At 42.9% G+C, this 24271-nt stretch overlaps 1 protein-coding gene across 3 annotated transcripts in view; it reads left to right on the top strand.

Moving 5' to 3' along the window:
• Positions 1-24271, top strand: part of fggy (FGGY carbohydrate kinase domain containing) — a 169853-nt gene that overhangs the window by 95101 nt on the left and 50481 nt on the right. For 2 of the 3 annotated variants that reach the window (XM_078407307.1, XM_078407306.1), the window contains exons 8-11: positions 5929-6032; positions 9766-9873; positions 18301-18362; positions 23023-23170. In XM_078407307.1, coding sequence (XP_078263433.1) covers positions 5929-6032; positions 9766-9873; positions 18301-18362; positions 23023-23170 — 422 coding nt within the window. The remainder of the gene's footprint in view (positions 1-5928; positions 6033-9765; positions 9874-18300; positions 18363-23022; positions 23171-24271) is intronic. The other variant, XM_078407308.1, reaches the window with a different exon arrangement.

Genomic DNA, 24271 nt, shown 5'->3' with positions numbered 1-24271 from the left:
GGTTTTTTTGCCAGATAGTTCAGACTGCTAATCATTCCTACACAATACAAGTGAATGAAGCCTTGATTGAAAGAAAACACCTTCAAAACTCTCTCAGTAGAAGGAAGACATTAACTCGAAAGGGTACAGTACATTCACTGCTTGTCAGACTTCCCAATAGTTCATTTAATTTAATATATCTAGAGTCCATGTAGCCATCCTCCAACCCCAGTGGATAAATCAACAAGATGGAGATCCACTTGTTAATGCCATATCACTTTTGGTTTGTGCAGATTAATGGATGTTATTTAAGGTGATATTTTAATTCTGCAGTAATTCACTGTACCTGATGTTTTTGACACTTTTCAGAGAGTAACTAGATAATGGCAAGTCAGAAACCCCTACATAGCAGCAAACACAGTGATGCCCATTGTTAGCACATTCTAGTGATGTTCTGCAATAATTATTTTGTCAGGTTCATTGTGGAGAATGTGCTGCTCCAATAAATTTCTCTGAATCCATCGAGTCAAGCAGTGCACAAATAATATTTATTGATTCCAAGATAGGTGGGAACAGGATGGAAAATATCAAACTCAGGGTACATAATAAAACATAAGGTTAGCATGCTCTGAGAGGAAATAAAGATCAGTTCAGTTTAGTTTATTGTCACATGTACTGAGGTACAGGGAAAAGCTTTTTGTTGTGCGCTAACCAGTCAGCAGAAAGATGATACATGATCACAATCAATTCATTTACAATATATAGATACATGATAAGGGAATAATGTTTAGTGCAAGGTAAAGCCAGCAAAGTCTGGTCAAGGATAGTCTGAGGGACATCAGAGGTAGATAGTAGTTCAGCACTGCTCTCTGGTTGTGGTAGGATGATTGAGTTGCATGAATCAACTGGGAAGAAACTGTTCCTGAATCTGGTGGTGTGTGTTTTTACACTTCTATACCTTTCGCCTGATGGGAGAGGGGAGAAGAGGGAGTGGCCAGGGTGTGACTCGTCCTTGATTATGCTGCTGGCCTTGCCGAGGCAGTGTGAGGTATAAATGGAGTCAATAGAAAGGAGGTTGGTTTGTGTGATGGTCTGGGCTGCGTCCACAATTGGTTAACATTGGTTTGAAATGTTGCTACTTGTACTCTTTTCCCAAATTATTTCCAAGCATTGTTGCCCGAAGAACATAACACATAATCGTTCTATTGTAGTGACATCGATCACCTGCCTCCAACAGTTCTTACCTTCCTTAGTACCCACCACCAGGGGCTCTCCACACACAGGAGAAACAAATCCTCTGAATTTATTCGTTCTTAAATAGTTGTGCGCCTTAAATTCAACATCTGATATTGCAGCAGCGTGCAAAATCTAACAATCTCATATCTAACCAGAAACCAAATCTAATATTTTGAGGAGCTAAGCAATAATGGGAGAATGTGTACCCAGTCTCCTTATTCGTGGCAGTTGCTTATTGGTTCTTGTCTTAAAGGTCTGTAACACTGACATCACAACTAGGTTAACAGTGGAGTCATCAGAGCAATCTGTCAGGCATCCATGATTTTTTAATGATCGTCCCAATCTAAGAATAATAAAACGTTGTAATGTGATGCCCATGGTGTCAATGTCAGTAATCCACGTTACTCAGCAGTTGGTCTGTCAATGCTGGTGGAGTGACATTCAATACATTTCTATAAAGCTTAATACAATTTCCCAGATTTTCAGAAAATCAGATCTTATTTGCCAAGGAAATCTTCATAAGTTGGATGGGAATAACAGTGAGAACGAGAGAGAGGGAGAAACTGGAAAAAATGGCTCTATCCCTAATATCTGATTTCAACTTGGTCCACCTTTTCTGTTCTCATGACCCAGGATGTGAAGAGTGTATTCTTGGAAAATATTTTAACCCTTAAATTTGTGGGAACTTTCTCTTGTAAATTGCTATGTTCTACTTTATTTTCTAGGAGAAAATGAATTATATTGGGGTGTTAACGAAGGCACACTAGGGCTTGGAATATTCAGCAATGGTGGTGTTCACAATTTTCATTGAGGAAAATGATGGATATTTAGGCAACAATAGATGGAACATCAGGGTTCACCCTGCAATGGGGAAGAAGGATTTGAAGCATATGATGAAGCAAGATGTCAAAGATGCAACTGTAATTAAAGTGAAATCAGTAAAGAGGAAGGAGGGATCGTCAAAGTATACACTGCATGAGAGAGGACCTATTTTAGACTCCATGGCCACTTGACCAGACTGGTCCCTTTAAGCAGTTCAGTTAAGGCCTGATTCTACATTTGCTTGTGTGCCATGGATGCACAGAATATTGCATGTGATGTCAGGACATGCATTGAATTTCTTTGACCTCATATATATGCTCAAGGACCTCCATGCATATGCATGTTTAACGCAAATGAACCTGACCAAATTTTAGAATTTGCAAAACCTGTGTGGTGATTTGCTTTTACATTAAATTACTTTGTATTTAAACAAAAACCCATTTTTGCTATACCAAAGAAATTCCAACCCCTGGACATTTAAAATCGATTAATTAAACAGGGCAGGCAGCATTTCTTGAGAGGAATGGGTGACGTTTCGGGTCGAGACCCTTCTTCAGACATTAAACAGGGCATTTGGACATTACAAATTCTTTAAATTACAATCATTATAGAAACTTTTCACAGAATCATATATTTTTTAGTTTTGTTCCCGAAATAGTGGAGTATTCATTGCGAGAACGTAAACTCAATTGTGTCTCATTCTGTATTGTGTCACCTAAAAGTATTAAGTGTTAAAAAATAATGTGACTAAGTGTAATGTGAAACAAAGCCTATTCTCTAGTTTGGGATTATATTGCTCTGAATCTGAATCATGTGTTCCTGAATCTTGTTATCAAGGTTACAGGCTAAAGGTTTGGTTTCTGCCCCAGAATGATTCACCAACAGACGCATGACTCACAGAGTACTGCTTGTTTGAGGGACTATCCCTCTGTCTGTGTGACTGAGGAACACAGATCCCTTTCCTATCTGCATATCCCAGACAGGATGTAGGCATAGCATACCACCACAGATAACTGCTTTCAGGTTACTGATCGTACCATCTGGGATTACATGGAATAGAACATTCTTTCAGGGGACTTTTTTTGAAAATGAAAACAGCAGCTTAATTTAAATCCTTCAAAGAATGTACACCGTTCTGTTCACTTCTCCATCAAAATTATACCAACAAAATTAAAAAATGATGCAGTCTTGTACCAGCAAAACTCAGCTTTAGATAAGAACAACTCAAAGACTGAAAGGAGTGTTTTATTTGTCAGTTTGGTTCATTATCTACAGATTCGCCTGTCACATTAATGAGCTTTTTCACAAACATGGATTATTCAATGGGTTTGAAAAAGGCAAACAATAACCACATTACATTTATTGTTAAGTTTAAAGAGAAGGTTGATGAAGACAATGGAGTTGATGTACTTCCAGAAGGCACTTGATGAAGTGGCATAAAATAGGCTTGTCAGCAAGACGGAAAGCCGAGGGTTAAAACAGGCTTTGCCAAGGGTGGCACAGTGGCACAGCGGTAGAGTTGTTGCCTTACAGCGCTTGCAGCGCGGGAGACTCAGGTTCGATCCTGACTACGGGTGCTGCACTGTAAGGAGTTTGTACGTCCTCCCCGTGACCTGCGTGGGTTTTCTCCAAGATCTTCGGTTTCCTCCCACACTCCAAAGACGTACAGGTATGTAGGTTAATTGACTGGGTAAAATGTAAAAAATTGTCCCTAGTGGGTGTAGGATAGTGTTAATGTGCGGGGATCGCTGGGCGGCGCGGACTTGGTGGGCCGAAAAGGCCTGTTTCCGCGCTGTATATATATGATATGATATGATATGATAAGGGTTAGTGGGTTAGTGTAGGTTAGTTACCTAAAACTGGAGAATTCAATGTTTATACTGTTGGGTTGTAAACTATCCAGTGTTTTTTTTGTAAACCAGCACCTGCAGTTCATTGTGTTTAAACTGTTGTCATAAATGGAGTGTAGGAAACACCTGGCCAATTTTTACACAGCAAACTTCCGCAAAGAACAAGATAATAATGGCCAGATAAACTGTTTCAATCATTGAGGACAAATATTTGCCAGAATATTTAAATGTAACAACTTAATTATATAGCTTATGTAGAATTGTCTTCCAAAAGTTTCTCAGCTAAAATTCTTTAAAAGATGTTGGATAGCCTAACCAAATATCTTTGATAGGTCCTATTGCACTGATAATCCACATGTATGTCTTCTAGTCTTCATACATCTAGACTGCGTCAGAGCATTCTTCATATATCCTAGGTACATTACATTGACTCAACTGTTTACACAAACACCCTTTACGTTTGCCATATACGTCTGCTGTCCAAACTTACAGCAAGTACCAATCACCAATGTCCTGAAAAGCTTCACTATAAAATACGGCCTTTTCCTGGCCATTAGGAAACATAAATATTAGTTGCTATTCATTTGGAATAGATAAATAATTTCCCTTTTCCAAAACCTATCTGTTTATGACCATAATCAAGTGTTTTTGATATTGTTGCTGGGTAGCTCTCAAATCTATTGTTTCGTGTAGTCTTTCATGGAAATATATTATTTGAATCTGTTGGCTTTTGTTGCATCATGTTTCACAACATGGCTTCTGCTAATTAAATGGTAGTTTTGCAATAAGAGATTTGAAGTAAGCAAGGTAAACTAGTACAACCATTTGTGTAGAAATGCTGAGTTATCAGGTACTTTGAATAAACTGACGGAGGGATTAACAGCAATTGGCTGTAGGCGTTTGTAATATCATGATTATATCTGAGCTGCACTGCCAGAAAAACTGATATAGTTTTAACTCAAAAGAGTTCTTTGTTCTAAACTTCAAGCCAGAGATTAAATGGAGACGCAGAAAAGGTTTACAAATGTTATAACTGATTGTGATAGAAAAATATTTATTTCATACCTTTCAAAAATAGCTTGACAAGCTATTTTTGAAAGGTTTGAAATAAATATTTTTTATAGCGACAAGGGTGGCACACTGTTCTATCACTGCAAGTACTGTTCTTCTGGAAGACTAGTTTATGATTTTAATGGAATAAAGGTTACCCAAAATGCTGTTAAATGGGACAAGGTTAGATAAATACAATGGTCCGCATGGATATGGTTCTAAAGGGTCTCTTTCTTTGTTGTATGACTATATATTTAAGCAAATAATTCATAAGGTCATAAGTGATAGGAGTAGAGTTAGGCCATTCGGCCCATCAAGTCTACTCTGCTATTCAATCATGGCTGATCTATCTCTCCCTCCTAACCCCATTCTCCTGTCTCCTCCCCATAACCTCTGACACCTGTACTAATCATGAAATTATCAATCTCTGCCTTAAAAATATCCACTGACTTGGCCTCCACAGCCTTCGATGGCAATGACTTCTATAGATTCATCACCCTCTGACTAAAGAAATTTCTCCTCATCTCCTTCCTAAAAGAACGTCCTTTAATTCTGAGCCTATGACCTCTCGTCCTAGACTCTCCCACTAGTGGAAACATCCTCTCCACATCCACTCTATCCAAGCCTTTCACTATTCTGTATGTTTCAATGAAGCCTCCCCTCATTCTTCCAAACTCCAGCAAGTACAGGGGCAGTGCCGACAAACGCTCATCATTGGTTAACCTAGTCATTCCTGGGATCCTTCTTGTAAACCTCCTCTGGACTCTCTCCAGAGCCAGCACATCCTCAGATATGGTGCCCAAAATTGTTCACAATATTCCAAATGCGGCCTAACCAGCGCCTTATAGAGCCTCAGCATTATATCCCTGTTTTTGTATACAAGCCCTCTTGAAATAAATGCTAGCATTGAGTTTCCTTTCTTTATTACCGATTTAATTATTTTTTATTAATTGATTATCTCTTTCTCAGGCAAGTTGTTTTGTTTCCATAGGTGTGATTGGGGCAGATGCACGAGGTTCTAAATTGCCTTGTGAGAACATGCCAATTACTTCAAGGCTTGCTCTCATCTGTGGAACGTCCTCCTGTCATATGGCGGTAAGAAAATTCATCCTAAAGAATAATATCCTGAACATCTTTTTTTTTATTCTTCAATTTTTTGATAATAGTTAATGATTAACCATGTGTACCCACGAAACAGAATGAAGTTTTTAATGCAATAGAATATTATTCAAATAATTTAATAGCTAACCACATGCAATAAGGTTAACAAGCACATTAATGTATTGTAAGCTCCAAACTAGACTATGTACTTTACATAGGCTGATATGCAAATTTAATTTAAAATTGCAATGTTAAAAATGCTGAAAATATAGAGACACCAAAAATTACCAATAATTGACATTTCTCATTAATGGTATTTTGGAGTGCCTAATTCAATTTTATCGTTATTATTTAATAATTGGTGTCTACAATTTGGGATTTGAAAGTACGTATATTTTCTCTAATAGGTGTTTTTTTATTGATACATTTTGGGGATGCACCAAACCACTCCCAATCTAGGCTTCAAGAAATGTAAATCAAAAAGATTAAACAAGATAAACTTAATCTAAAAGTGGAAGTACGTGTTTTATGTGGGTATGTGCCGAATTGGTCCCCAGTATACTGTGTCCCTGTTTACCAAAACGGAGAATATTGGAAGTGAAGCATAACACACAAGTGCTACTACATACAGCATCTACTGTGAGTAAGGGAGATCAATATGAACATGAAACTAAGAAATAGAAGGAGAAGCAGATTATATCGCCCCTCACTTCTGTGCTTTTAAATAGAATCACTGATGATCTTTTACCCCAGTACCACATCCCCTTGTTAGTCTTGGCATAATGTTCAGCACAGACATGGTGGGTCGAAGGGCCTGTTCTTATGTCGTTCTGTTCTATGTACTTGGTTTGAGACACCCTGACCTTGAGAAACATCATCCTGGCAAGTGTCATAAGTAAGATCGCCTCTGTTGAGAATGTAAGTAAGCCCAGTCTGCACAATGTCTTCTCATAGAATGATTCCCCAATTTACAAATCACATTGATGAACCTTTGTTCCATTTCCTCTGTCCCACCTAAACAGAAGGGAGATGTGGAAAATGTTTCAATCTGGGGGATGGTCAGAACTTACTGCCTGAGAGAGTGGTTGAGGCAGAAGCCTTAATCGGATTTTAAAACTATTCTGATATGTCCACGGAGTCATAACTTGCTCCATCGACTGGAACTGATACAGTTGGGCAGCTTGCAGCCCAGCGGTATGAACATTGACTTCTCCAACTTTAGATAGTTCCTCTGTCCCCCTCTTCCCCCCCCTCCCCTTCCCAGTTCTCCCTCTATCTTACTGTCTCCACCTATATCCTTCCTTTGTCCCGCCCCCCTGACATCAGTCTGAAGAAGGGTCTCGACCCGAAACGTCACCCATTCCTTCTCTCCTGAGATGCTGCCTGACCTGCTGAGTTACTCCAGCATTTTGTGAAATAAATACCTTCGATTTGTACCAGCATCTGCAGTTATTTTCTTACAGGAACTGATACAGTGGTTCCTTCTGACTTGTCAAATTTGTATAACTCTATTCAACGAAGAAATGAGACTACATACTTGTAATGGTTGATTTTCAATATAGAAAGATTATTAGACAGTAATAAATCATGCTTTTAAACAAAACTTTAATTTGAAATAAACAGGCCCTTACTTCCTGCATCTAATTTAGTTTCTATGTACCAACAAGCAGAGGAATTTAACCACAGGCATGACAGCAAAACTCAGGGCATTTCAACTCTGTGAACATCTGTTGGATGTTCGTATTTGAACATTTATCTGTACTCATCTGAAGTTGTAGCCCAATATTTATTCTCACTTCATTCTATTAATCGTCAAGTGCAAAAGGTTCTTCGTGGTAATGGACACTTTAGGTGTGATTTTTAATGTTCCTGTCACACAAGTTTGCAAAACCCAGCAATTCAGGGTCATGTTTTGTTTCAAATTGCCCCAAGGCAGTGGTGATAAATGCTTGGAATTAATTCACAGCAAAGAGAGGCCTGTCTGATCAAGCTGATGTTCAAACTGCTTTTGATCAGCTTCAGGCATACCCAGCCCTAATGCATCACCAACAATCATACCTTTGTAAGATTATCCGCAGAAAGGAGCTGTTCTGTACATGAACTGATGGACTTGCTTTATCGTGTAGAACAAATAAAACTGTGTATTGATTAAAATAACAGGGATTTGAAAGATGACAGAGCAAGAATTGAAGAGTACTGGTCATGAAGTTGTACAAATAAGATTCATGAGCAAATCTTTAGTTTTGCTGTGATTTTAGAGTTCAGTAAGTTAAGATGCTTTAGGTGATTTAGGTAAATGTATTATTTCTTAGTGCTTTTTGCTTAATGTTTGAATATGTGATTCACCTGCATCTTGTATTTGATGGTTTTATATGTGATGACCATATTTCAAAGAAGCAATGATAGAGATGATAGCTATTCTACACCCATTTATACCTGGTAGTTGCTTTTTATATTTACAACAAAATAAGACGTCCTTTTTGAACAGAATTTGCTTTATTTTTAATTATGGAAATGTTCAGAAATCTTGTTTAATGTTTGGACAACCTTTTACATTAGCTGGTAACTTTTACTTTGTACCAGGCACAACATTTCCAAAAAAACATCTCTCAAATGTAGAGCAGATTTCTTTTTAACTTAGCAGTGGAGTCTCAAGACAGGGAGCACAGTTTCAGAATAAGGGATAGGCAGTTTAAGATAAAATGAGGATATTTTTTTTCATTGAGAGGATGGTGAATTCTCTGCCCCAGTGGGCTTCAGAGGCCCATTTTTATGTTCCTTAAAACAGGGATTGATAGATTGCTGGGGATTTAGGGAATCCAGGTATATAGGGGATAGTAATATAAAATGGGGATGAGAGAGAAACAGCTATGATCGTAATAATCTGAGGTGTAAGCTTGACGGGCCAGATGGCCTACTTCTGCTCCTCGTTCTTATGTCCTAAAGCAAGGTCTGTGTTATTCATTCTGTGAAATAAACATGAACTGAAGTGTTTGTAATGGTAGCATTTATGCGGTGTTTCATCACATTAAGCTGTCTCAAAGTGCTTTAAAATAATAAACTACTTATCATATTACATTGGCAAAAGAAGCAGTATGCATGAACAATGTCCTCAAAGCAACAATGAAATTTATAACCAGTTAATCTGTTTTTATCCCATTATTGAAGGCAGGGATTTGGCCACCTTGTTCGTTTCTAAACAAAGGCATGAAGATATCCCAAAACTTCTTTGATCTCTGATATGGATCTTTAACTTTTTGTTGAGCAACTTGAAAAGTCTGATGGATTTTGGTTTAGTTGCTAATCCAAAAAGCAATGAGTTATATTTAGATCTTAGTGTGGGTGCCCACCATATGTACCAACGATCTGTGTTGAAATTAGCTGGCAGACCCAATTTAATTTGATTTTCGGCAACCATAAGCAGTTGATAAGCATAAGGGATGAGCATATCTATTACAGTGCCAATTGTTTAATGTGGAGTACAGCCAACTCATCTTGTCCCAACAAAAATTGGAAGACACTTGAAAAAACAAGGAAAGGTGATTTTTCTGCTGAAGTACTGGTTAACTTTAAAACGTTAAAAGAAATGTAATTATTTATTTTCTATTACAATTGGAATTCTTAATTCTATTTTTACACTTACAAGCACCAAGTTTCAACTGCTGGAGTACATGCCTAATGTGGCCTCAACAACTGACTTCATTTTTTTTTAAACTTTGATCCCTAGATTAGTAAAAGTCCAATATTTGTGCCTGGTGTTTGGGGCCCTTATTTCTCTGCTATGGTACCTGATTTATGGTTAAATGAAGGTGGACAAAGTGCTACAGGAAAACTGGTAAGAATGATTCTGAAAAGGATAGTCAAGGAGCCTTGTGAGGGAATATTCTTTGTATTTTGGGGACATAAATAGCACTTGACAACACTGAAACATTTGTTTACCATCAGGTTTAATTGTGGCATTTTTTTGACCAGATATGTTTTCTGTATTTTTGTAAAAAAGCGATTCTGGATATGAAGAAATTATAGAACATGATGCAGAGAAACAGGAATACTTTCAGATTAATAATAAATTGTAGGAAATTCATTCTTTCTAGAATTTTTTTAACAGAGCACAAAATTATTGCGACACATTTAACAGAATTGCTGTTCCTATCCAGCTGTACACTTTTTTTTTTAATCTCCACACTAAACTAATACAACTTTCTTTATGCAGCACGTGTTTTCTGATTTTCTATTACATAACACATCATTTACATTTATAAGAGTTGGTAATGCCTGGAAATCAACCCCATTCTGCGGTGCAAATATTCTTAAGCACATTGCACTCTGCCTCTGCTCTGCCAATACTTTATGGTCATTTTGTATGACCAACTAGCCATGATCTTCCGGAGGCCACATGTTGAAATAATTGCATGAATTGGTGTGTCAAACATCAGCTCTGTAAGTAAATTATTATAACTCGCATAAAAATCATGAAGGAAATTTTCATTTCTTTGGTATTTAGTGGAGTCCTTAAAAGAAATGCAGTTTTTAAACATCCACCACAGGAGGTCATGCTTTTTGTTACCTAAGTCCAAAGCTCTTCACCACCTATCCATCTCTCTCTTTAGTTTTTATCTAGTTTAGGGATACTGCATGGAAACAGGCCTTTTGGCCCACTGAGTCTGCGCCGACCAGTGATCCCCGCACACTAACACCATCCCACACACTAGGGACAATTTTTACAATTTTACCAAGCCAATTAACCTACAAACCTGAATGTCTTTGGAGTGTGGGAGGAAACCGGAGCTCCCGGGGAAAACCCATGCAGGTCACGGGGAAAATAATCAAACTCCATACATACAGCACCAGTAAGTCAGGATTAAACCCGGGTCTCTGGCATTGTAAGGCAGCAACTCTACTGCTGTGTCACCATGCTGCCCTCTCTTCTTTTAAAATATTTAATAAAACCAGGACAGAAATGTCACATTTTGCTGATAATGCCTCTGTGAAACACATGGCATTTTGCTAAATTAAACATTTTTAATGTAAATTATTATTTTAACAAACATGGTAGTCATTGGTTAAGGATGAATTGTTGGTCAAATTTCAAATAATGACAAGGGATCATTATTTTCCACCTTAAAAGATAAACAGAAAAACACAAAACTTTGAACAACCCAAATCTGACTTCTCTTACTTTAACACTAATCTGTCAGCCAAAATTATTGCTTATGGCTTGGGGTGATGCTTGAACTCATAAACCTATAGTATATTTTGATTTATTCACAAAATGCTGGAGTAACTCAGCAGGTCAGGCAGCATCTCGGGAGAGAAGGAATGGGTGACGTTTCGGGTCGAGACCCTTCTTCAGACTGATGTCGGGGGTGGGACAAAGGAAGGATATAGGTGGAGACAGGAAGATAGAGGGAGATCTGGGAAGGAGATTGGAGGCACTGAGATTGGAGGCACTGAGGGGTTGACATCTAGAGCAGTTTGAGATAACTGCCGGAGTGACATCGGCCGCCTCAAATTTTCCACTCCCCTGACTAACTCCAACCTCTCCCCTCCTGAACGTGCAGCCCTCCACTCACTCCGCAACAACCCGGACTTAAACGCAACTGATCTCCCGGTGGCCCAGCACTTTAACTCCCCCTCCCATTCCCAGTTTGACCTCTCTGTCATGGGCCTCCTCCAGTGCCATAGTGAGGCCCGCCGGAAATTGGAGGAGCAGCACCTCATATTTCGCCTGGGCAGTTTGCGGCCCGGTGGTATGAACGTCGACTTCTCCAACTTCAGATAGCTCCTCTGTCCCTCCCTTCCCCTCCTCCTTCCCAGATCTCCCTCTATCTTCCTGTCTCCACCTATATCCTTCCTTTGTCCCACCCCCGACATCAGTCTGAAGAAGGGTCTCGACCCGAAACGTCACCCATTCCTTCTCTCCCGAGATGCTGCCTGACCTGCTGAGTTACTCCAGCATTTTGTGAATAAATCGATTTGTACCAGCATCTGCAGTTATTTTCTTATATAACCTATAGTATATTAGCAGGAGTAACAATATAGAGACAAATTAATGCTTGTATTGTAGTGGCCTGGCGGAGGCCAGAGAAAAGGCAAGACGCCAGGCAGTTTTTAGTAAGATTCTTTTATTAGGCTGTGAGCTCCTGCCCACAGCGTAGTCCACCTAGGGATGAGCCACGCCTCCCCCTGGTCTGGCTTTTAACCCCCTACGCCTGTCCGTCACGTAACGAGGGGGCTGACCCAAGGAGTGGCCTGATCCGCCACAGGACCCCCCCCCCAAGAACCGGAGTTACAAAACGGACTGGAGGGCGCACGAGGCGACCAGCCCGGGTGCGCACCATGACCGGCGCAGGGACCGGCGACTGACCGACAGGTGGAGGGGTCGTAGCAGACACTGGAGGGGGTAGCGTGGACGGGGGGCGACCGCGCGGGCGGGGCTGCGCAACCGGCACCGGCCGATCAATGTCCACGTGTGCCGGCTTCAGCCGTGCGACCGAAACAGTCTCTCTGCGACCCCCCATGTCCAGAACGAATGTGGCCGAGCCGTGTTGCAGGACCCGGAAGGGGCCCTCGTACGGCCGCTGGAGAAGTGATCGGTGTGCGTCCCTGCGCAGGAACACAAACTGGCAGTCCTCCAGAGCGGCAGGGACGTGTGGCTGGAAGGTCCCATGACGTGACGTGGGCACAGGTGCCAGCCTGCCCACCGTCTGCCGAAGACGTTGCAGGGCGTCAGAAGGCTGCTCCACTCGACCCTGCGCCGGTGGGATGAACTCCCCGGGAACCGTCAAGGGGGCCCCGTACACCAACTCGGCGGAGGAGGAGGCCAAGTCCTCCTTGGGTGCGGTGCGGATCCCCAGCAAAACCCACGGCAGGGCGTCCACCCAGTCTGGGCCCGTGAGCCGAGCCTTCAGGGCAGCCTTCAGCTGGCGGTGAAAGCGTTCCACCAACCCGTTCGACTGTGGATGGTACGCCGTAGTGTGGTGTAGGCGGACACCCAAGAGTCTTGCCATGGCCGACCACAGTTCCGAAGTGAACTGTGGCCCCCGGTCGGATGTAATGTCCAGTGGCACCCCGAACCGGGCGATCCAGTGCGCCGCCATGGCCCGCGCGCAGGTGGCCGACGAGGTGTCTGCCAGCGGAATGGCCTCCGGCCACCGCGTGAAGCGATCAACCACAGTGAAGAGGTGGGTCATGCCCCGGGACGGCGGCAGCGGCCCCATGATGTCCACATGAATGTGGTCGAAGCGCTGCCGAGGGACACGAAACTCCTGCAGAGGCGCACGCACGTGTCGCTGGATTTTTGAAGTTTGGCACGGGATGCAGGTGCGTGCCCAGTGTGCGACCTGCTTACGCAGCCCGTGCCACATGAAACGGGAGGATACAAGGGCCACCGTCGCCCGAATGGAGGGGTGAGACAGCCCGTGGAGCACCTCGAATACCCTGCGACGCCAGACGACAGGGACGATGGGCCGCGGCAGGCCAGTGGAGGTGTCGCACAACAGTGTTGTATCCCCGGGGCCACAGACAATGTCCTCCAGCTGCAGGCCGGACACGGCTGTACGATAGGTGGCCATCTCCTCGTCCCCCAGCTGTGCGGCTGCTAGGGCGGAATAGTCGATCCCCCCGGCCATTTGTAAGACGGCGTGGATCGCGGGTCTAGACAGGGCGTCGGCCACCCTGTTGTTTTTTCCCTCCACGAACCGAATTGAGGTGGTGTACTCCGACACATAAGCCAATTGTCTCTGTTGCCGCGCAGACCACGGATCGAAACCTTGGCGAACGCAAAGGTGAGTGGCTTGTGGTCTGTGAACGCGGTGAAGGGTCTCCCCTCTAGGAAGTACCGAAAGTGGCGTACCGCGAGGTAGAGGGCGAGGAGCTCCCGGTCGAACGCGCTGTAATGCCGTTGGGCCCCGCTGAGGTGCCTGCTAAAGAAGGCGAGTGGCCGCCAACACCCGTCGATGTGCTGCTCTAGCACCGCACCGACCGCCACCTCAGAAGCGTCCACGGTCAGGGCGGTTGGGGCATCCTCCTTGGGATGGACGAGCATCGTGGCCCTGGCCAGGGCCTCCTTAGCCTGCTCAAACGCCGCTCCTGCTTCGTCGTCCCACTCGACCTTGCGGCGACCAGCCATGAGGTGAAAGAGTGGGCGCATAGTTCGGGCTACCGACGGCAGGAAGCGGTGATAGAACGAGACCATCCCGGCGAATTCCTGCAGGCCCTTGACAGTGGTCGGTCGGGGGAAACGGCGGACAGCTTCGACCCTGTCCGGAAGAGGTACCACCCCTTGTGGGGTCACCCGATGGCCGAGGAAATCGATGGCCGTCACCCCAAAACGGCACTTGGAAGTATTAATTGACAAACCGTACTCGCTGAGGCGTTTACACAGCTGGCGGAGGTGGGTGCAGTGCTCCTGCCTCGAGCGGCTGGCCACGAGTACGTCGTCCAAGTACACAAAGACGAATTCTAGGCCACGGCACACACAGTCCATAAGCCGTTGGAAGGCCTGTGCGGCGTTCTTCAACCCGAACGGCATCCGTAGGAACTCGAATAGGCCGAACGGGGTGATGATGGCAGTCTTGGGGATGTCATCGGGGTGGACCGGGATTTGATTATATCCGCGCACAAGGTCCACCTTGGAGAACACGGATGCTCCGGCCAGGTGGGCATTAAAGTCCTGGATGTGCGGAACCGGGTACCTGTCGGGAACGGTCGCGTCATTTAAGCGCCGATAGTCCCCGCACGGTCGCCAACCCCCGTCCGCCTTGGGGACCAAGTGGAGTGGTGACGCCCACGGGCTATCGGAGGGGCGCACGATGCCCATTGACTCCATCTGACGAAACTCCTCTCGAGCTAGACGGAGCTTGTCTGGAGCGAGACGCCGCGCTCGGGCGTGCACGGGTGGCCCGGTGGTGGGGATGTGATGTTGCACCCCGTGCTTGGGAGCGGAGGAGGAGAAGTGGGTTTCCACAATGTCCGGGAAGTCCGCCAGGATGCGCGCGTACGTCGCATCCACGGACGACAGGTGTCCGACGTTGGGGGAGACCGGCCTCAGCGTGCTGGAGTGCACCAGGCGCTGCCGCCTGACATCCACGAGCATGGAATGCGCCCTCAGGAAGTCGGCGCCCAGCAGCGGCTGGGAAACATCGGCAATGATGAACCGCCACGTGAACCAGCTGTCGCCGAAGTTAAGGGCGAGCTGGCAGACCCCGTAACTGTTGATGGGGCTACCGTTCGCCGCAGTGAGGAGGGGGCCGCGTTTGCCCGTATGGATATCGGCGGTGGAAGGAGGTAGGACGCTCACCTCTGCTCCAGTGTCGACGAGGAACCGACCCCCGGTGCGGCGATCGCGAGCGAACACGCGATGGATCTGGCCGGCCGCCGAAGGAATCACTGACGGCCGGCCCTTGCGTTTCCCGGAAAGGCACAGGGTAGGCGACATTGCTTGGCGTTCGGTCCCCAACGACGGTGATAATAGCACCAGCCCCCTCTGCTGGTGTCCGGTGGTGGTGCAGACTGGGATGCCCACCAGCGACCTCCGGTGGTCTCCAGCGGTATTGGAGGTGGTGCTGCTTGGGCCGACCACCAGCGACCTCTGGTGGCGTCTGGCTGAACTGTCGGCGGGCCGTGCGAGAAGGGCGTGCCGGCACCGGGGTGCCCGATGGCGGCCGGATTTCGCCGCGGGGGTCGCCCTGAAACGGGGTCGACGGCGGCCCCAGCTTGCTGTTGGCCTTCCGACGCCGCGGAAAAAACGGCTAGGGCTTCCAGGTCCTCCCGACGGGACATCCATATTTGATCAGCGCGCTCGCCCAGCCCCTGCGTGTCGGTGAAGGGGTCCCCAGCGAGCTGAGAACGGAGGTCGACTGGGAGCTGCCGAAGGTAGGCCTGTTTAAATAAGAAACAGGGCGGGTGGTTGCCCATAAGGGCGAGCATGTCCTCCGGAAGGGCCGACGGCCGTCGGTCCCCGAACCCCCCTGGCTCATAACTCGAGTTGCCCTCTCGGCGTCGCTGAGGCCGAACCTCCTGATAAGGAGTTCTTTAAGGCCCTTATATTTGTCATCCGCAGGGGGGTCATTTAGGTAAGGCTTTACTCGCCTTGCTGTCGCCTGGTCCAGGGCGCCGACGACATAAAAGTACTTCGTCAAGTCGACGGTTACCCCTCGCACAGCAAACTGTGCCTCTGCCTGCTGGAACCAGACCTCAGGCTCTTCGGTCCACAGGGTCGGGAGTTTGAGGGAGACGGCATCGAGGTCGGCAGGACCGGGTTGCACATTGTCGTGCGACATCACTACGCGTGATGTCCGTCGAGGTCACCAATGTAGTGGCCTGGCGGAGGCCAGAGAAAAGGCAAGACGCCAGGCAGTTTTTAGTAAGATTCTTTTATTAGGCTGTGAGCTCCTGCCCACAGCGTAGTCCACCTAGGGATGAGCCACGCCTCCCCCTGGTCTGGCTTTTAACCCCCTACGCCTGTCCGTCACGTCACGAGGGGGCTGACCCAAGGAGTGGCCTGATCCGCCACAGTATATTGATTTATAAAGCTATAGTTGCAGATCTCTGGAAGATTTTCTGTTCTTCCAACTGAATCATAAAATAAGATTACCTGTGCAACATGGGAATTAGAAACATAGAAACATAGAATATAGGTGCAGGAGTAGGCCATTCGGCCCTTCGAGTCTGCACCGCCATTCAATATGATCATGGCTGATCATCCAGCTCAGTAGCCTGTACCAAAAGAGCCACATCTAACTCCCTCTTAAATATAGCCAATGAACTGGCCTCAACTACCTTCTGTGGCAGAGAATTCCACAGACTCACCACTCTCTGTGTGAAGAAATGTTTTCTCATCTCGATCCTAAAAGACTTCCCCCTTATCCTTAAGCTGTGACCCCTGGTTCTGGACTCCCCCAACATCGGGAACAATCTTCCCGCATCTAGCCTCTCCAACCCCTTAAGAATTTTATATGTTTCTATAAGATCCCCCCTCAGTCTTCTAAATTCCAGCGAGTACAAGCCCAGTCTATCCAGTCTTTCCTCATATGCAAGTCCCGCCATCCCGGGGATTAATCTGGTGAACCTTCTCTGTACTCCCTCTAAGGCAAGAACGTCTTTCCTCAGGTTAGGAGACCAAAACTGCACACAATACTCCAGGTGCGGTCTCACCAAGGCCCTGTACAACTGCAGCAGAACCTCCCTGCTCCTAAACTCAAATCCTCTTGCTATGAATGCCAACATACCATTCACTTTCTTCACTGCCTGCTGCACCTGCATGCTTGCTTTCAATGACTGGTGCACCATGACACCCAGGTCACGTTGCATCTCCCCTTCTCCCAATCGGTCACCATTCAGGTAATACTCTGCTTTCCTGTTCTTGCCGCAAAAGTGGATAACCTCACATTTATCCACATTATATTGCATCTGCCATGCATTTGCCCACTCGCCTAATCTATCCAAGTCACTCTGCAGCCTCCTAGCATCCTCCTCGCAGCTAACACTGCCACCCAGCTTCGTGTCATCCGCAAACTTAGAGATGTTGCATTCAATTCCCTCATCCAAATCATTAATATACACTGTAAATAAATGGGGTCCCAGCACTGAGCCTTGCGGTACCCCACTAGTCACTGCCTGCCATTCCGAAAAGGACCCGTTTATTCCTACTCTTTGCTTCCTGTCCGCCAACCAGCATAAATTTCATCTCAAGTTTAGGACAATGAGTGAACGACAATTTTGATGGAGTCAGAAGTAAGAGTTCTATTGTCTGGGCACTGGTTTTGTAGGATTGAAACTGAATTATCATTTCTAAAGAATAATGAATCATCATTGGCTCTACTGAAACAAAAACCATGTGCAGATCAAGTATCAGTCCTGGGTAAATCCCTCAAAATTCACACTCAGAATATTCAATTCACTCTGTACAACCATCTTTATCACATTATAAATATGTTGTTTCAGTTTAATACCAAATATGGTTTTGCTTATTTCATTTTATAAAAAGGTGTTCAAGAATCCTAAATATCAATGTTAACCAGTTTTGTCTGCAAAAAAAGTTATAAACCTATTGTTTGTAATCATCTTATTAAAATTCTTACAAAAAACATTTAAAATAATTTCCCCTCCACTAACTAGTCTCTATTTTCTGTAGCATCCTATAATTTCATGTTGAAGTTACAATGAGGAACATTGTCATTTTGGAAGTGTACTTGAAGTTTACAGATCATACTCATTCAGAAGAGTAACAGCCTTGCCACAATGTGTTTCTTTGTTTTAGATGGATCATGTTGTTAAAAGTCATGCTGCATTCCCAGAGCTGGAGTCCAATGCGAAGGCAAGGTCTGTCTAGCTATTGTAGCCTGGTGGCAATGCATACTTTACCAATTTTTAAAGTATATCAGAATCAATGATGATTTGGATGAATGGAAGCTTTTCTGTTGTGTTGGAATGTATACTTTATTGGTACATGTTAGATTTTTTTTCACACTAGTATTTTTTTTCACTTAGCCATAGTTTTTAACCATTGTTTCGGATGTGAGTTTCACTGGCAAGGTTAGCATTTATAGCCTTTGCTGTGCAAACTATCATTGCGGCATTTAAGATTTTGCCTCCAAATTTTTTGTGGTTCAGATAAAATATTACTATTTCTAAAATTGATTGTGTACAAAGTTACCCAGTGCTATGGTAGCTCTTACCAATTAAAAAATCTAGTGCAAATCCAATTGAAGAAATAAATTATTTACCTCAGAATGCCTGGAAATTACTGTTGACAATGTTATTGAGCCTAGTATTTGTGTAACATTCACAAGAGTGTCCAGAGAAAAATCATATGAACATGCTAAACATTTGTTCACTAATATTCTCAAAAGTTATTAATGACCTTATATGTTACATGATGCTTGTGAAACTTACCAAAGGACCAATTTTCTGAATATATGCTCTCAGCACAGCTGGCCCCAAGGAAAGAAGGCATATCAGGAAATTATAGGTCTGTTAGCAACTTTCTTCTGTACATTAATTTTCCAATTTGCAGTCCCAGTGGATGCAGCTTTCTGTCAAGACCTAACAGACTCTTAAATGTCCAAATTAACAGGAATGGCATGACATCATGCTGTGTAAAATGAGCATATAAATATGTTCTAATCTATTTTCACAAAACACCCATTTAATAATTTCCATTTTCCTGGCTGTAAACTTTTTTTTCTCACCATTCTCATTCAGTTCTGCTGAAACATCAGTTCCCTGCCAGGGCAGTCCATTGCCCTTTGGTTCCACATTTAATGGATTCCCAAATAGTCCCTGTCCATCTCCACCATCTTCTATCTGAACTTGGATTGCACAACTTCTCCTTGGACTTCATTCACTTTCATTAACTAAGCAAGAGAAAATTTATTGGTCGCATCCCTGTCCTTTTTTATAATATGAACCATTCTTTGTTGAGGCCCAACACCATTGCCTCTCTCAACTTTTTCCGGTATATTGATGGTTGTCTTGGTTCTGCTTCTCACTCCTGGAAGTTTTCATTAACTTTGCTGTATATGTAACTTCCTCTCTTGACTTAATTTTAGTCCAAAATGGACTACCTGTAGTTTCCAGATTGTTTAGCCAGGAGAGGATTGTCCTCATATTTTACACTGTAGAGTTCTCTAAGAATGTTAGGCATTTCAATGAGGCCATCACTTAGTCTCCCAAACTTTGAAAAATAAAGGCCAAGCCCAGGTAGTCTCTCTTCACCTGACAGAATCATAATTCCAAGAACCAGTCTCAATTTTTGCTGTGGTCTCTCCATAATATTATTGGGCTGCTGCAGAGGATGGTGGTGGAGGCAGATACAATAGTGGCATTTAAAACATTTTTGAATGAGCACATGGATATGCAGGGAATGGAGGGATATGGGTTATGTGCAGGCAGATTAGGGTTGTTCTTGGCATCATGTTCGACATAGACATGGTGGGTCAAAGGACCTGTTCCTATGCTGTACTTTTCTATAGACAATAGACAATAGGTGCAGGAGTAGGCCATTCAGCCCTTCGAGCCAGCACCGCCATTCAATGCGATCATGGCTGATCACTCTCAATCAGTACCCCGTTCCTGCCTTCTCCCCATACCCCCTCACTCCGCTATCCTTAAGAGCTCTATCCAGCTCTCTCTTGAAAGCATCCAACGAACTGGCCTCCACTGCCTTCTGAGGCAGAGAATTCCACACCTTCACCACTCTCTGACTGAAAAAGTTCTTCCTCATCTCCGTTCTAAATGGCCTACCCCTTATTCTTAAACTGTGGCCCCTTGTTCTGGACTCCCCCAACATTGGGAACATGTTTCCTGCCTCTAATGTGTCCAATCCCCTAATTATCTTATATGTTTTAATAAGATCCCCCCTCATCCTTCTAAATTCCAGTGTATACAAGCCTAATTGCTCCAGCCTTTCAACATACGACAGTCCCGCCATTCCGGGAATTAACCTAATGAACCTACGCTGCACGCCCTCAATAGCAAGACAATGGTCTGTTATGTAGTGTAGTTTCATCCCAGAAAAAATAGAAGATGTATTTTTAATAACGTATTTTTATTGTGTATGCAAAATGCAAGTTAGGATGGTAGCAAATAAAGAATCTAATAAAACAGGTTAGCTGTCCAAAAATTCCATCAACAGTGAAAGACATCTCAATGAACAGGTCATGAGGCCCTTTAATCAGATCTTTAATCTCAATTCATCAAATTAATGTTGTTTATTTATATATGTACATTCCTAAATTGTCTACTTTCCATTCAGTACTTGCCTAGGCCTGCAAAAGTTGCATCTCCCAAATTCCAATCATTGTTCTGGTACGTGAATTCAACTTCAATTTGGGATCGGCTATCAGGGCTAGTTCTGTTCATTATCCAAACAAATTTAGTGGTATTACACTCCAAATTATGGGAATGAGATAAAATAGAAATAATGTCATTGAGTTCCTTCATTTCCAAATCCGCTCACATGAAAATAGCTTTTGAGCCATTTTTGTATTTTATTTTCATTCTTGAATTTCTTCATTGAACAGTTTAAATGCGACATTTAAAGTTCATAACCCAGAATTTCCTGTTAACGTGGTGTACAACACGTGTACAAGACAATTCTTATCGCAATACAGTAGATCTAAATAAATTAAGTAAATTTTGCCAACATTCATGTAACTTCTGAATTTCTCCCTTGTGCATTGATGCAGCAATTATCAATTTCTTTAGTGCCTAATTAAAGGGTGCAGTTTAGGGTATGATAACTGAAAATAATTTAAAGCTGAATCGTTTCTACTATTTCATTAGAATGTTGTGTATATATGATGATTTAGTGACTTCAAATGTTAATTTCCATGTTAAAAAAAAGAGACTAAAAAAAAAACGCTCTGAGGAATCACAGCTCCGTAACCTTAAATGATTTTTATATTCTGGAAAATGGCAGGAAAATTTGATGTTTATGCCTATTTACCAAATTGCCGTAGAAGCTGGTGTAAATTGGAACGTTTCGTCATTTATTTGGGTCACCCAATTGAAAAAACAAGCTATTCCATGGAAGTAAAAAGCTTCATTATCAGCATGCGATAGAAGCAATGTGTAGGAAGGAACTGGAGATACTGGTTTAAACCGAAGATAGATTTTTAAAAACTGGAGTACCTCAGCGGGTCAGGAAGCATCTCTGGAGAAAAGGAATAGGTGACATTTCGGGTCGAGACCTTCAGAGTGAGAGTCAGGGGAAAGGGAAACAAGAGATATAGACAGTGATATGGAGAGATACAGAACAAATGAATGAAAGATATGCACAAAAAGTAACGATGATTAAGGAAAGGTGGAGCCCACAATGTCCAATTGTGGTGATAATGAGTTATACAGACAATGAAACTCAACAGGACGACAGTGCAATTAGTGTGATGACTATGGTGGGGGAGAGAGGGAATGCAAGGGTTACTTGAAGTTAAAGATATCAAAATTCATACTGTTGGATTATAGGCTGCCCAAGCGGAATATGAGGTGCTGTTCAATTTACATTTGGCCTTCAGCAATGATGTGAATGTAGATACATACTGAAAAGTGGACTGATAACGGGCTCATCTGTAACTGTGAGGTCTCTGAAATAATACCAGTTGAATGATTTGCATCATCTCAGTATCTGACTCTTTTGAAAATGCAGTTAATTATTTTCCCTTCTGTAACAAATTTGACATATTTTATTAACCGACATTTTAAAATGTATTAACCTAAAAAGACCACGATACTCTTAATATAAAGTTCACAATTACAGTAGTTAACTTTAAACTGGTTATTCTTACCCATATTTTTGGATTGTTTTGTCCTCAATTTACACTGCATTCCACAAAATGAAAAGAACCAGAATATTTGAGTGAAGCATTTCAACAGACAGTACAACTGGTGAAATAGGATATAAATTTGGTTTACAATCTCTGTATCTCTGTTTTGTTTCTCTCAGCAGGCATAAAGTTTGTTATTAATCAATCCTGGTTAAGGAGTGCCATATATTAGTTGTTAGTGCTGGATATGGGATTTTATTTCTGGGCTATTTGAAAAATCAAACATTTATCAAACTAATGAACTTCAAAGGATATTGAGAGAAGTAAACATGAATAATCATTTGAAGGATAAATCATTTTGCTACAAGAAACCTTTTTGTTAAACATATACCATTACAAAAACCATAGTTTTAAATATATTTAAACTCCATTTTAAAATCAGCAGTAGGGAAGACGTTTATCACAGAGTATGCATTCTGTTCTTGTGCATTTTTGCATTTACATACATGCCTTGAATCTGCCCCAATGACTTTATAGTGTAAACACAGGCTCGTAAGTTTTTTTTTGATGCAAAACATAAGCTCACTTTTCAAAAATCTCATATAATTTTATTCCCAAAATGAAAGCAACGAAATGACCATTTTTATTCTTGGCATATAACTGAGCAATGTTATAGTTATAAATGGTTGATTTCAGAATGTTTTCTTTTCTTTTAGTGGGAAAAATGTCTACATGTACTTAAACTGTCACCTGGAGTCCATTAAAAAGTGTTCTGCTGTGGGCATGCTAACAGTTGATTTACATGTTTGGCCTGATTTCCATGGCAACAGATCTCCCTTAGCAGATCCTACACTAAAGGGCATGGTAGGTACATTTCACTGTTACAAAGAAACCTTTTACAGATTTGGTTTGAGACAATGACAACGTTTCGGAAAAATATGTATGAAATTTCTTTCTAGCTGCCAATTTGATTGATTTTTGTTGAAATAATTTCTTTTTGTCAGTGAGTGCTGATATATTTTTCTTCATTAGCTGCCTTTTTCCATTTATTTGGCTTAAAGTTGCTGTCTGATTCATTACTGTTTTCTACTAGTCCTAAATATCTGAGCTTTTTTATTTTCAATGTGGCTGGTGTTCTAAACAGTAAATTGAGCGTAATGGTTTATTTCATCCTTAAAACAATAAACAGTTTTCAGAGAACATTTAGCATGAAAGGAATGTGATTAGATTTTTCTCTATTGCTTTTTGTGCCTATTTGTGTAGTTCTCCTGTCATGAGCAGTCTATATGCTTGGCCGTCTGAGGAAGGTAAGGCTGTACTTGCTTATCTCTTCCGCCAAACCATGTTCTCCCAAAACGTAGCTTGATTCCAGCAGCAAAGGATAATAGAAACATAACAATGTAAGGAACAGGAACACAAGTAGCCATATGGTCTCTTGAGATTATTCTGCATTCAAGAAGATCATGGCTAATCTGATGCTATTACTTAGTATGACACAGAGGAAGGCCATAGACCAAACCCCTGCCTATCTTGGCTTTCAGTACATTAAATGATTCAGCTTTTAAAGTTTTCTGGGGTAGATAATTTCCAAGGTTCATGATTCTCTGAGGAAATGTCTTCTAGTTTTCATCTTCATTGAACGATCCCTTTTACTGAAACTATGTCTTCCGTTTCTAGACATGCAGGGAAATATCCTCCCAGAATCTTACGTTTTAATAAGATCATCTCCCATTCTTCAAAACTCCAATCGCAAAGGGACTGGCAGGCCAAGGAAGACTTCCACAGCTGATGACAGAAGATTCTCCCTACAATAAAGACAAATCCCCAAACACCTGTCCAACAGATCAGAAACACTCTTCAGGAGTAAGGTGTGGATTTGTCAATGACCACTGTCCGCAGAAGACTTCATGAACAGAAATAGAGGCTACACTGCAAGATGCAAACCACTGGTTAGCCACAAAAATA

Source organism: Rhinoraja longicauda, chromosome 11 (assembly GCF_053455715.1).
Source record: "Rhinoraja longicauda isolate Sanriku21f chromosome 11, sRhiLon1.1, whole genome shotgun sequence".
Classification (NCBI taxonomy): Eukaryota; Metazoa; Chordata; class Chondrichthyes; order Rajiformes; family Arhynchobatidae; genus Rhinoraja; species Rhinoraja longicauda.
Note: the sequence above shows the minus strand (reverse complement) of the source record. Positions and strands in the feature narration are given on the sequence as shown.